The 15,088-nt window shown below is 47.0% G+C and overlaps 1 protein-coding gene across 4 annotated transcripts in view; it reads right to left on the reverse strand.

The window, feature by feature from the left end:
• YTHDC2 (YTH N6-methyladenosine RNA binding protein C2) overlaps positions 1 to 15,088 on the reverse strand; it is a 999,369-nt gene that overhangs the window by 534,840 nt on the left and 449,441 nt on the right. For all 4 annotated transcript variants that reach the window (XM_069226524.1, XM_069226522.1, XM_069226518.1 and 1 more), the window contains exon 18: positions 13,066 to 13,148. In XM_069226524.1, coding sequence (XP_069082625.1) covers positions 13,066 to 13,148 — 83 coding nt within the window. The remainder of the gene's footprint in view (positions 1 to 13,065; positions 13,149 to 15,088) is intronic.

The following is a 15,088-nucleotide window of genomic DNA, read 5'->3' on the forward strand; positions in this document are numbered from 1 at the left end:
AGTGCCCACAGCAGAGCCCTGCTGGGCAAGGGAAAGAATAAACAATAAGACATCAGAGAGAGGGGGCAGAAAGAGGGTTAACAGATTTGTCTGTGCACCATGCCACAAATTTCTTCCAACGAAAGTCGTATATCATTTTGGTGGAGGGACACCTGGCTGCCAAGATTATATTACAGACTTCGGGAGGAGGATCAAAAGCTGTCAATTACCTCCACTCAAGCTCCACGCAAGAAGGCAGAGACTGGACAGGTTCGGGTGCAGAACCCTCGCCTGCTGCTGCGACAGAAGATCCTCCCGAAGCCGCAGTCTGAACGGAGGATCGATGGACAGCTTGGGATACCAAATTCTCTGTGTAAGCCCAAAGCCACAAGGACTGCTTGGGCCTGGTCGTTCTTCATCTTCTTGAGCACTCTAGGTAGGAGTGGTATGAGCAAAAAGGTGCACAGCAGCCCTGAACTCCCCTCGAGACAAAAAGCATCTCCAAGCGATTGCCACCTTGGAAAAGCCAATGTGAAAAACTGCTGACACTGCATGTTCTCTGCCGAGGTGAACAGATCTAACCAAGCTTCTCCCCACTGCTGAAAAAGGCCTTGCTCCACGTCTGGATGGAGACTCCATTCATGATCTACTTGGCACTCTCAGCTGAGTTTGTCGGCTGTGGCGTTCAGCCAGTCTACCAGATGTTGAAGAATTAGGGGCATGCTGTGCTGTACCAGCCATGTCCAGAGGTGCAGAGCCTCTTGACAAATGGTCCACGACCCAATCACTCCCTGCTTGTTGCATTACCTCAATGCAGTGGTGTTGTCCAGGAACACCTGCACCACCTTTCCCTTGATAGAGTGAAGAAAGGCTTTTAATGCCTGACGGATTGCACAGAGATCCAACAGGTGATGTGGAGACCAGTTTCCACTGGAGACCTGATGCCTCTGATCTCCACCTCTCCCAGGTGGCCGCCCCATCCCAGGAGTGGCATATCTGTCACTACTGTCAGATCTGGTTGGGGAATAGAAAGGGATGTGCTTCGGACCCAATCACCATTTGTTAACCACCACACAGATCTTTTACAGTTCCCTCTGAGATTTGGACCTTCTCAGAGAGATTCCCCAGTTGCTGTGCCCACTGGAACTTCAGGTCCCACTGCAAAGCCCACATACCCCATCTGATATGTGTCACCAGCAGGATGCAGGAGGCCATGAGGCCCAACAATTTCAGAGTCATTCTCACTGAAATCCCAGACAGAGGCTAAAACATTGGCACCAGAAATTAGCGGGAACAGCAACCACAGCCTACTTTTGCCACTGGAATCCTCTCTATGGCACCCTTGGCCAAGAGAGCCGTAACTTCCTCAGAGAAAAGGGACAAATGAACCTCCATCATCCAATCGTAGGATGGTGGCATGGATCGAGGGGTAGTATTGAAGGGGAGGGAGCAGCCACCTCTGACTATCTGCAAAACCCATCAGTCTAACGTAATGGATTGCCGGTAGAGCAGACTGGCGGTGTGTGGGGTCGCCGTGAGGCTCAAGGACCTGGCTGTAATCCGAGAATCCTTGAAGCGCTCGAGCACAGAGTCTGCCTTGTCTCAGAAGAGACGGGTGCCATCAAAGGGCATGTCCATTACAGAAGCCTGAAAAGCCAGATGTCCTCAGCCATGTGTGCTGCCTCAGGGCCACTGTTGATGAAACCGCTGTGCCTAGCATGTCGGTCCTATCCAACGGATTGTGAAATTTGCTGAATCTCTCCTGTCGGCAACAGTCTGAGAGAGTGCAGCTCAGACCTCTACGACCTGTGTCAGCACTTGCACAACTATATCCCACAGCGTGTGGGAATACTGGTCCAAAATGCATGCAGTGTTCACGAACCACAATGCAAAGCTGGTGGAAAAAAACATCATCTTTCCAAGTGAGTCCAGCCTTTTGGAGTCCCTATCCGGAAGAGCGGCAGAGAATGCGCCCTGGGAGGTAGAAATTTGGATCACCAAGCTCTTAGGGGGTAGGGTGTTATTTCAAGAAACTTGGGTCCCCAGGTGCGGGGAGATGGCAGTAGGCAATCGTCCTGTTCACAGGAGCCCCTGTGCTGGGTCTGGACCAGGTACCCAGTATTATGTCAGAGAGGGCCTCATTGAACAGGAGCAGGGGTTCTAAGGTAGAAGCTTCTGGTTGCAGCACCTCTGTCAAAAGACTAGTCTTAACAGCCACCGAAGGCAGATGAAGGTACAGGACCTCAGCCACCCTCCTCACCACCACAGCATAAGAAGCTCCCTCCTCCATAGCCACAGTAGGGGGAGAAAGCATACCAGTATCTGTAGAAGTACCAGTCCACTGGCTTCACCCAAGTCTACATGCCAATCCATTTCTTCTTGGGGCTGGTATTCTAAAGGTTCAAGCGACCCCTCCCATTCATCACCAAAGCCTAGCCTGTAGGAAAGGGCTCAAGATCCGACTGAGGAGGCAAAATTCCTGTTGGCACTGGAGTCGGCTTCGTACGACGCCCATCCGGCTCCTTGTTGGAGTTGGCAATTACAATGCGGATTGTGTTGCCAGTGCCCACGTGTGGCCCTGGGAGTGTTGGCGTTGAAACCGGTGGCGGGGAAGGGCAAGGTGATACAACTGTTGTCGGTCCTGATCCAGGACTGGATCCCTGGCAGCCCAAGACTCAATTTCCTGGGCTTTGTAAGTGTGGGGAAGCCATCTTAAGGTATGTAGTGGACACTGGTCAACACAAGTGGTCCAACTACATAATGGCTTCACCGCACATAGGCATGTTTGATATTAAACAAGTTGGAATCATGCAAATACACGGATTCCAGTGTTAGTTGCATGATATCATGTACTCTGGGGGTTTCCTAGGGGATCCCCCATGTCTGTCTGTACAGCCCGTGTCTACATGCCAGCCCGTGCTGCTGCCGACCCAAGACACTGTTCTGCCCTCCTGTTGCTGAGCCTAACTTGAGCAGGGGAAGGCAAACAAAGGGTTTCCTTTGTGACCAACTCTTCTTTAGAAACAGTTGTCTCTGAGCTGGGGTGGGGGTGCCTCTGAGCACCACCAGACTGCTTTGATGGGCACATCTGGTGCCCTCCTTACATAAGCCGCTTTGCACCAGTGCGGGAACACCGGTTCTTGCTCTGGCACGAAACCACAAAGCACACAAAGGACAGCAGAGTGACCACCCCCCTGTCCAGCTCCTCCCCTAGGGAGATGCACAGAGCTCTGCCAGGTGGCCACTTGATTCTGCCATCTTGGAAATAAGATGAGCAGAGCCCCTTTGGAGCATATGACTGGTTAGTCTAGCTGGGTGACGTCCCTTTCCCACTCTGATAGGTAGGCCCCTGCAGTTAATGTCCAACCCCCTTCCTGGGTTACTTAAGGGCTCCCACAAGGGTGGGACCCCAGATTCACCTGTAAAACGTCAGGAACTGCCTGCAAGTCTCCTCTGCAAGACACTTCTGCAACCTGGACACCGGAACCGCTGCTGTACTTCAGGAACCAAGAGCAAACTTGTAACAAGAAGGAGGGCTCCTGCTGCAACTTTGTTTCCTCTTTCTGCAAAGACTACTGACACCCTGAGGCTGTGCATCCTCTAGAGTTACTGGGACTCTGCCTGAACTTAGGCAAGAGTGAAGGAGTCACTCCCCTGCATCCGCAGGCACCTCAACAACGATGACCCAGCTCGTGGATTCTGCTGTCCCACAGACTGTCAAGACTCTGCGACACAGGAGGTGGTTCTGTGGCTCTCCAGAGGGTTGACCTATCTTCATTGCAACTGAGAAGTTTGTGGTCCCTCGCTGGAGCTGCTTGGCTGGAACCCTTGTGCACAGTGTCTGCTTGTTGTTGCCAAGGCTTGTTAGCTTTTCAATCCAAAAACCTCCTAGCTCCAAGCAGCCCTGGCATCCAGCACTCTCCAGCTCCAAGAACAACATCCTCTCTGCAACTTCTGCAGCATGGGTATCCCTCTTTGATGTGCTGCTGAGACAGCACTGTGACCCCCTGTGCCTGCTGCCAAGGGGTCCTGCTGGGGAGCTTGAATGATTCCTGCTGGCTCTCCCACTTGCTGAAGGCTGGCCCTGACCTACCTGCCAAGTTTGGGTCACCTAGACCTTGCTGGTCCCCAAAATTCCTATAAACTCCTTACAAACCTTCCTTGCATTTACCAAGGTTTGTTGGTGGCCCTGCTGACCACTGACTCCTCTGCAATTCGACGACTGGCGTGGGACAGCTTGTGGATGGCTCCTGAGATCCTCCTGCATCACTTGGTCTCCACAGCTTCACAGCTTCACCTCTTCGTCCACAGTCCTGCAGGGAGCATCACTAAAAAGGGTGGGCACTGCCCCCTGCATTGACTGGGCACCTTTGGGTGGTCTGGACTCTGCCCCCTCTCTCCTTAGGTTTTCTTCCTCCGGAATCCACCCCTGGTTTCCACTGACCTGGTCTATGGGTTGCGACAGCAGCTGGACCACCGAGGTCCCCACTGACTTCAGTGAGAGGTTCTGACATGACTTCACCCCTGGGCACCTGGTCTCCCTGGTGTAGTTACTCCACTGTTCTGGGTATCCACGGGTGGGGGCACTATCCAACCCTCCTTGTTCCAATGGGTTTCCTTGTGGTTTTCTGGGAAGGGTCCTAAAACACAAAAACTCCAACTGTTGGATCCCGTGTTAGCCTATGGACACTGACCGAGATTTCTACTCTGCACACGGGCGCCTGATGAATCCTACTTACTTACCTTTGGGGTGTTAGTACCTCCCCCATCCTAAGGGTCCTTGGATGGTATTGTGGGTTGTTTGCAGTATTCACATTCCATTTTGTTTAGTATATGGTCTAGGACCCCCCCCATAAGGGCCCATGTTATTTTGTGCCTTTACTTAACAGTTTATTAAGTATATTTTTGTATGACCATATCTCCCGTTAGGAGATACACCAAAGTTAGTTCTAGAGTGCATGTTCTAATAAATATTATATATTTTTCTAGCACCTGTATGGTTCTTTCCTGTGTGTACTTCACTGACTGACCTGTGTGGTATGTGCAACTTATTTACACCCTCCTGGTTAAGCCTTAGCTGCTCTCCACAGCTACCCCTATGAGAGCTCTGGTTATTTAGAGCTGCCTACACTATCACTAAGGGTTGCCTGGACTCAGTACAGGGTGCCTCACCTATAGGTGTACACCATACTAGCCAGTCTCCTACAAAGACGATGACTTCAGACTCTGCAACCAATCCCCAGGACCTTCCTCTCAACCAGGATCTCAACTTTTGTGGAGTCAAATGCCGGGCCGCCATCAGCGTCAGGGACCACTCCTTCAAAGTCTTCAGATGCATGGCATGGCATGTGGAGAATGACTTCGGGTCGCTGTAGGACTCCAGGCACCAAAGACACACAAGGTGTGGATCAGTCACGGACGTCGCTTGATGACAGGGCCCGCAGAGCTTGAATCCTGTCCTTCTAGAAGGCATTCCCTACACCAAGAGTAAAACTCCAAAAAACTTTAACAAAAAGTAAAAAAAAGAAAAAAGCCTGTCAAAAATTGACTAAGGGGTAGCTCTCTTCGGATCAGCGCTTAGCTGGCGTGGAAAGAAAAAAACTGACATCAGCCTGCTGGGGTGGTACCTATATAGGGCCTGTGATGCCATGTCTGGTGTGGACGACGCCGTTGACGGACGCAGAGCTGACTGATGCCACTGAACGGCACCCATTTGTACTGCTCAAGAAAATCTTCCTGATCCAGCCTGACACCTGGGGAAAATTCAAAGGAAAGGAATCTGCAGCTTGAAGGCTCCATCAGATATTATACTTTGCAGGGGCAGGTCTTGCAGCAAACTTCCAAGTAAATGCCTTTAGTTAGTGTCTGTTCGCTATTCTCTGTGCCAGTGTTATCACGCTTACTAATAGCAAGGGATGCTCATGAGTATACATGCACAGAGTGCTTAAGAATTGAAATTCCTAAGGGGGATCGATAACCAATTGTTTGCCTTCTGTAAAGCACGAACATGCATCTTTTGTTTAATTTTTTTTATTTAAAATTTTTATGTTAATTTCTTGCTGTAGTTTATTTTGTGTTCCCAAACCCTCTTCCCTTGGGGTCACTGGATGGGTGCCTGCAATTCTGGTTTCAGTGCCAGTCAGACGGTTTCTGGGGATCGTTGGGTTCCAGCTGCCTCTGTGGTCTCAGCAGAGAGAAGAACGCTTTCCAATGTTCACCTTTTAAGCATCCCTGATACCCCCTGGAGCTCTGCGAGGCCCTGGAAACCCCATCCCTGGGCCAGTTGATGCAAAGAAGGGAACCAGGATCCCACCCCAGGGCTCAAAAGGAAGGAAAGGGACACTCTCACAAAAAAAGAAAGGGGCCTAGCACCCCATCCCCCAAATAGAAAAAAAAGGGGAAGTGCCATTGTTCTCCTTCAGGAGGAAGGGGCTCAAAACCCCATACCTCGGTCCCTAATGAGGGAATACCTGGAGGAATGTCACCAGCACAGCATTCTGCCAGCACAGAGTGAGCAGGTTGAACACAGCTGCCGGTTCCCATGACAGCAGTGAAGGAAGCTGGCTAGAGAAGCTGGGGTGGGGCTCCCTGCACTGCTTAAGGAAAATGCAAGCCAGGGTGCCTGGTTGGGACTTGGCACTCCCATCAGAAGACCAAAAGGGAAAAGAAGTCAGCAAAAAAGAAAAGCTGTGGCTGAAGCCGCTCATTATGGAGTGCTTTGGTGAGGAAGCACCCCATATTGCCATGCAGGGCTGAGAATTTGCCCCAGTTTCCTTACTTGTGGCGGCCCCATGGCGGCTGGGACATCACCAACGTTATCAAGGAGAGTTGTGGTGGCTGCAGGAATGCACCACCACCCCCATCCCAAAAGAATTTCAACGGTAAAACTACATCTGCAGGGTCAAGGAAATTATGAGCACCCAGAGTATCGGGCTCAGTTTCAAACACTCCCAAGGCTTGAACTTTTGTTTTAATGTCTAGGAGCGCATTGACCTTTAGTCCTTGGGCTTATGGCTGCATGTTTTGTGGTCTAAAGTGGCTAGAAAAAGACACAGACAAATGTAATGTTGTTTCATAATGTTTTATTTCAAAGATGTAGTGCTTACAGTATTTTTCATAAATATGTAATGCTTTACTGATCATAATAATTGAAGATAGATGTCTATTGATGTAAGTGAGGGAAAGAAGGTTTATTTAACATGTGATTCTGGTTTTTGGATGTGAGAACCTTTGGTAAATCCAATAGGCCTGCCTTATTTATGTGACACCTCCTACATAATAATGTGCTATTTGGCATGGGAGGGGGAATACTGTGATTTTTGTGGATCAGAACTCTTTAGGAATCAAATGTCATTTCAGATTGGCACAAAGGTATTTCCTTGCTAGACAGAACCATTCACAACCTGGGCAACCTACTGGCACCACGTCTGACTCAGGGTCACGATTGGTGGAAGCCACGGAGCAGTATATCATCATAGAAAAGCTCTGCTGCCACAACTACAAAGAGAATGTGGCCAGGGCTCAATGAGGGTGGGCAAGCTATTGGCCCTGGGGCCCATATCACATCCGTGACTAAATCTGATGGATGACAGGTCCGCTCCCAGGTGAACATCAACAACACCTTCTGGGTACATGAATTTGTACAAGAGGAACGCCAGTGGTGTGGGGGGAAACGCAGAAGCTTTCCTGGTTCCAATGGCACTGCAGAGCCTACTACTCCCCACGATAAGGAAACTGGATTGTCATATTTTTTCCTCATGAAGCCAAAGGCACCATTCAGGAAAAGGCACAAAGGAAGACGCCAGGTCTGGGTGGTCTACGGTTGAATTGTATTCCACCTTTGCTGGGTTGTTCTCCCCATGCCTAGCCGATATGTTTAAAAAAAGCTCTGAGCAGGAAGGAAATACCAGCCACCACCAGAGATGCAGTTGTGGTCTCCCTCCCCAAGACGACCACGAAGGGAGCACCCCCCACGGCATACCAACTATTGTCCATGTTGAATGTGGACTTCCTGATTTTGAGTAAGATGTTAGCCATTCACCTTCTCCCCCACATGCAGGCGCTGATCCACCTGGATCAGTGTGGGTTTAGCCCCCAACAGAGTACTGCCTGGAAAACGTATTTGATACCGTCAGCTGGGGCTATCTAAATGCTGTTATGACCAGAATGCAGCTGGGGGCTCTGTGGGTAGCGTGGGTCCGTCTATCATTCACTAGCTCCACTGTGTGGGTCCAAATGGGCCAGATCATATTGGATTTCTACAACGTCTGTAGGAGAACCAAGAAGGGATGCATTATCCCTGGTCTTGTTTGCCCTTGCTATTGAACCCTTGGCCGAACTATGCAGGATGCGGGGGCAAGGTAGGGGCATCCGGGTGAGTGACACTGAGCACTTGATCTCTCTTAATACGGATTATCATTTAGTACACGTGTCTGATAAGGCAGACAATGTCCCTTCCACGCTACAGCTCATACATGACTGGTGAGCTTTCTGGATTGAGGGTGAACCTAGCAAAGTTCTATGTCTTCCCCAACGGTGCCGACTCACCTCGGCCGAGATTGATACAGCCGGAAATACATTGGGCCCTCTCAACATTCAGATATCTGGGATCCAAACTGACCACACTCTGTAGGACATGCAGGAGGGCAGTGTTAAGACCCCTGAAGGGGTGCATGGCCTTCTGGTACACCCCTCCGAGTCCCCATTAGGGCATGTGTAGCCATAACCAAGATGATCATCCTACCCCGGTTACTTTATTATTTTACCAATCTTCCGTTTGATTTCCTGCACTGTGGTTCAAGCACTTGGACACCATGCTGAGGGAGCTTATCTGGAATGAGAGGAGAGGAAACGATTGGGGGGGAGAGACAGGTGTCATTAGGCAAGGTCCACCAGCACATTTTAGAGGGAGGCCTTGGTACACCAGATTTAAAACTATACTGCTTGACTGCCTCACTCCAGTGGCTTTCTCTATGACTGCTGGTACAAGCCTGGCAGAACTGCGTCATGTGAAGACAAACACCTGCATGAGGTGGCCTTTTGGCCCCACTAAAGAGGAGAACGCTCGGTTGAAAGGGGTGTGGGGGGTGTGGCTCAGGAGGTAATTACGTGCTACTGGAGACAGAGCTCCGCTGTTGGGATACGCTGTGTCAGGAAGATGCAAGAAAGTCTGTTTTCTCCTTTGTTACCCCCAGTGTGCCTACCACACGGAGACCCCACAACCTCTTCCCTGCGTCCCAGTTGGCACAATGGACAGAGGTAGGACTGGTGATGGTTGGCAACTCCTGTGAGGCATCCACTTTGATACCCCTGGATGTTCCTGTTGAGCCACCTGACCTATCCCCTGAGCTGTTTCTCACTTAAGGCATACTAGTCTGGACATTTAAGGCTCTCTAGGGAGTTGGAGCAGACCAGCAACAGATACATGGCGTCCTACATCTGTTGCAGACATCAGGAAGTGGTATACATTTGGTTAAATGCTTATATGGGGCTCTCAATGGGATGGTGCAGAAAAACCTGGATGCCCTCAGGCCAAAATGGGAGGCTGCACTGGGCAGAAATATTCCAGACTAGACTACGCAAGGATGCTTGCGTCCCTGTAGAAAGTATCCCAGAATACCAGTTTAAAATAATTCAATTCAACTATCTCCACCAGACATACCTCACCCGAAGAAATTAACTGCAATAGATGGAGTGGGGACCTAAACTTTATCCATACTGTGCACTGGGGGAGGCTGTCACATAACCTGGTCATGCCCTAATACAGCAGTTCCCAGCTATGGCTGGCGGCCCCCAAAGGTCTGTGACATATTCCCAGGTGTCCTCAGGCCTGGGCCAGCAGGAAGGCACTTTTGGGGCCTCTCGCAGCATGTTCTTATATTTACTTCATTCGTGCAGCAGTTTTAAAAGCACTGCAAAGTTCCTTGTACATTCAGCAGACTCAGGCAAAAATAAAAGCGTCAGGATAACTCTGGTGATTAATGTACTTGCTGGAGAGAGATGGAAGTTTTGTCTAATGGCAATTTGACTCATCTAAGGATAGAGAAGATGGTTAATATGCCTGCTGGAACAAATGTGTCTCATGCAAAGAACAGTATTTTATGTGCACAGCACAGTGGGTTACTGCTTTTTTCACAGAGATCCTTTTGTTACTGTGCAGTTCATAAGTTACCATCATAATCTAGCACAGTGACTTATGAACTACTTTCAAAGAGCTGCATGCAAACTGCCTGGAACAAATGAGAAAGTTAAGTGTTTTTTCCTAGTCTTTCATTATCCTTATGCTGCTAAAAAGGTTTGCTTGCGCAAAACTACATTCTTAAAGTCAACGCTAACCATTGTGTTATGTTCTGAGTCCTAAGTTTGTGCTTCACCAGACCAAGCACCCTTAGAAAATGCTTACCAGTAAGGACGACGTGAATACTACATCTTATAGTCAGTACCTGTAAAGTGCTCTAATACCCTACACTGGTATGAGAGGTGCTATAAAACAAATGAATTACATGTGACATAGAGGTGATGGAGAGATGAAAGGCCCTCATGGTTTTACTTCCTTTCCCCATCACATATTTATGAGAAAAAGCTTTCTCAGATCCTTTGTACCTAAAAATGAAAACTAGAAATCGCTTGGGAAATGTAGAATCTGATCTGAGGAGTCAGCTTTCCTAAATAAAACCAAACATTGAAAAGTTAGTCGCCGAGATGCAGCACCAACCTTCCCATTAAATGTTTTCAATTTTTGCACATTTTTCCAATATAAAATAATTATATCTTTAGTGCTTTAAGTATTTGTTTGTTTATTTTTCTTTTTGCGAATTACTATTTTTGTTTGAAATTTAAATTGTACATATTGCTTGGGGGTCTCCGGCTTCCAGTAGTGGTTCAGTGAGGGTCCTCAGGAGTAAAAAGGTTGCGAACCAAGGGTTTTGGGTTGCAGTGGTCCAGCAGTTGGGCAAGACATTGATTCCAGTCATGCCTTGCACCATAGAGGCGTGCCTGCTAGGCTTGTTCCCCCATCCTACCTCCAAGAAAGTGGGAAACAGTTTTCTTGACCTGGCCTTCATTGTGGCCAAAAGGCAAACAGCCATGACCTGAAAATCGACAGTAGGACCAGTGGTAGTGAGGTGGGAGGCATCTGTCAAAGACTGGCCTCGAGCAGAGGACCAGGCACTCCGCATGGAGTAAGCCCAGCACACATGGAGACGTCCAATAGCCCCACTGTAGACAGAGGTACATAATGCATTTGACAACCCTAGGGCTTTTCTGACTCCTCGTTGGAGGACTCAGAGTCTGGAGTTTAAAGCGGAGTGACTGACCAGCAATGCATATTAGGACTGAATGAGGCATACAAGAAAGAGATGACGCCTGTCTAGTGGGAGTCTATGGTACAGAGTGCATTGCACCTGGGAGACAATGTATTTGACTGATGGTTTAAGTAGGTTGGTCAAGCTCTATGCCCGTGTACAGGAGAAGAAGAGGAGGGCCCCCACATCCCTCATGTTCACCCTTTCTCCATACGTTCTCCTGTTTTAAATACTACGAGATACCCCATCGGAACCCAATGTTTGATGACATTTTTAGTTTGGTTAACGATATTATGGTTTCCACTTTCACTCCTATACACGGCACGTTTGGTCACTCCCCCATTGTAGACACGCCACAGCTGTGAATGGGCAGGTTGGTGGGAGGTGAGTGAAGAGACCACAGCTGTTATAAGCAAGAAAGCGCTCTTGGAAACCTTTGACTGAAAGTTAGGTAATCAATCCCAGTGAAGTCATGTTGATGAAAGTAACAGCTTCATGATGTCCTGATTTATAATTGTGCAGTGTTATGAAAATGTTAAAGAAAAACACAAAGGTATTTCCACCTACCTTATGTATATATTTGTTAATTACTGCATAGTATCTAGCAGTGTGTGTGTGTGTGTGTAATAAACACACTTTTCATATTCTAAAGAAAGAGCACAGACTGGACAGTCATTTAGTGAGTGTTATTGTTGTGTGCCAGTGAACGGTATTAACTAGCCAACACAATCTCCCCTGAGTAGGCCTTGGACTGCTAGGCTTCACTAACCTGAAAGAGTCAGGCGCTAGTGTTACAATGGGGTGCTGTTTCCATAAGAGGAAATTGTGTACCTATTGTGCGGACCTCACATCTTGCAAAACTATTAACCTATTTTCTTACATGTCCATGCAAATTTATGTTTTAATCTCATTGTGCAACAAATAGAGCAGAAAGTAACACAAATAATTCCAGTATGTGCATCAAGCTGCCATAAATGTGATACCCTGTGGTCAAGTCCAATAGGTAACAGGCACATGTTGGGGTGGAAACGGTGTTCTCCCTCACAGTTTACCAAGTTAATGGTTAAACTTCTGGTGTTAAATGTGAAAAGGTTGATCTAATTGGAATTTCTCATCTATATTTGTAATCTCAAGCAGCAAACAAAAACTGCTGAGTACTGAGTTGCTGCCAGATGACATCTCTAAACATACCGAGGTAGGTCTCTGGATGGTAGTGTACTTAAAAACAAAAAAGATCAATAAAAAAAAAAACGTCAGTGAAAAAGCACAACCAATTTGCTCTCACTGCATGCAATTCTCACAGCGCGGATTATCTAGTTAAGGGGTTAAGCCTGACAGTGGTAATGAAGAGATTACCACGTTCCAGAGGACCCTCCTTACTTAGAGAAAGCATGGAAGGTTAATGATTGCTCACAGGAAGTAATCTCTCAGCTAATGCATCTGACAAGCCCTCAAGCTAAACAGCCATTTTATATGCTTGGCAAACTCTGGCTCCCAGTGAGATAGCTGAAGAGCTGCCTGTACTTCAAGACACATGTTCGCAGCTGAATAACATGTAAACTTATCTTCTGCATGCTCCTTACAGAAGGATGGTGGAAGCTTAAAACTATATGAAAGGAACTGATGTTTATTTGGAACCACAGATTACAAATTTGCTAGCAATAAATGACTGCATTTCAAACGTCAAATTTCTGTTGTTCATCCTAAAATAGTCCATGCTGTTTTATTTGCTCAACGGCACACAAGAATACGATGTAAAATGTAACATATGAATATGCATTACCTTCCTTTCCTTTGAATTGCACTCGCTTTTGAAATCCATACCATTTTGAGCATGGTCACATCATTTAATGCATCAAATGATTTCTATGAAAAGAAAAAAAGAGAGCCAAAAGAGTTACTTACATTTTGATACATGCAATGTTTTTGGAATGACGTACTTCATCACCATATTACAAAGTTAAACCACTTCAATCTGACTTAACATCTAAAAGTAGGTGCTTTCTGTAAATGACCAGTTTCATTCTTCTAAGCGGACTAGAGTTGAAAAATATTTCGCGGAGTTCCTAACAGTGATGTTATACGTGAATAGTTCTGGAAGGACCAATCATGTTTTTTTTAGGAAAGGGATGTGCCCTTCTCTTTAAGTATTTCTGCCATAGATCCAAGCTTAAATTCAGAAAGTATTTAGATAAGTAAGATGCATACTTTTTCCACTTTAGTATGGCTCAGAGTGGATAAAGCGGTCTTACCGCCGCTACTCCATGGGTGACACAAATCTACCTCTAAATAATTCAGAACCAAAACAGGAATCAGTCTGTCTCTTAATTCTAGAATGTACAGCAGCTTTCTGAAACTGAATGGACTTAGGTTCCTCCTTTTCTTCCCAACTCTAAATGCATCTGCAAATTCTAAACCATCCAATTTCTGTTGCTTGTCCTAAGATAGTCAATTTGGCTCAGATAGTAGTTTAAAAGCCACCTGCAGTCCACAAATGCCGCCACTACCTCCACCTTCTTCGTCGGTCATCTCCATCCCTATTGCACAGCAGTAGCAGGATTTATCATTAACTTCCAAATCATCAATGATGATGAGTCCTCTTAGGCCTGTCAAAACATCAAATCTCCTGTCCCCAGTCCAAAATGTTGCAGCAAGACTGGTGCTGGAAGGAAGATATAGTAATTCCATATCTGTTTACTGCAAAACCATAATTGATGCTTTTAAGATTCTGAGTCACCTCAAAACCATTAATTTTCGCTCACAAAATGCAACCACAGAAATTTTGTGTGGCAAAAAAAAAAGCATGCCTCTATTGACATTCCCTGCCATGGTCTGTCCCAAAGGCAGAATACTTGGAAGTAGGCAGACACTTTGCAGTTCGATAATGCAGCTATGAAACATCTGCCTTATGATCAGCTTCATAATGTCAACTTCATCAACAAAAACACACTTTTATCTCAACATACAGTGTAAGAAATATTTATAACCAGTAATCACATTTTGTCAATTCAGTATATCATTCATAACATACTTACCTGAAATGTATTATCTCCAAGCTCAGTAGCAATTGCTTGAGGAATGGCATTGGAGCTTTGCCACACATACAGAATGACAGAGTGGCAGGCTAGCTCCTGAGAACAGGGCATTTCAAGAGCATATGTGCAGGACTAGGCTTCACTCATGTTGCTCCTGAACAAATACACAGATGAGCACCAGCTTAGGTAAGGGAAGACTGTAATGTAAAGTCTACTTCAGTCAATATCAATCAGCATCACCTAGGGCTCCAAAACGAATGCTGTGCATTGGACAATTCTAGGTTAGATTCCATTCCAACAACTCAGGATATTCCAATGCAGGACAGTGCCAGGTCAACCACAGTACATCCTGCCCACCCAAATCCAAGAGGGGGAGGAGGACGGATGAAAGCAAATGGGTCAGGCCCAGTAAGGTGGTGCAAGGCACATCAGAACAAAATGAAAATGAGTCTGGGAGGATGAAAAGGGGACAAGGAAGGTAAAGGGAGGAGGCAGGGCAGATTGCAAAAGCTTGGACCATTTAGTCATGGAAAAGGCAATGTAGTAGAACAGGCCAAATGGGGCTAAGTAGAGCTATGTGGAGTAGAGCACCAGTAATTTACACAGAATCTATCACTCCATCCCAGTCCCTTTGTACCTGTTAGGACTATTACTATATTCAACTATAGCCATTGACATGTAGCAGGACCATAAATCCCAGCCTTTGTTAAAGAATTCCCATCCCAAAGCCCTGTGCGACTATTTCTCTAAATGCTTGCTTTTTTGGTATTT

Source organism: Pleurodeles waltl, chromosome 1_1 (genome assembly GCF_031143425.1).
Source record: "Pleurodeles waltl isolate 20211129_DDA chromosome 1_1, aPleWal1.hap1.20221129, whole genome shotgun sequence".
Taxonomy (NCBI): Eukaryota; Metazoa; Chordata; class Amphibia; order Caudata; family Salamandridae; genus Pleurodeles; species Pleurodeles waltl.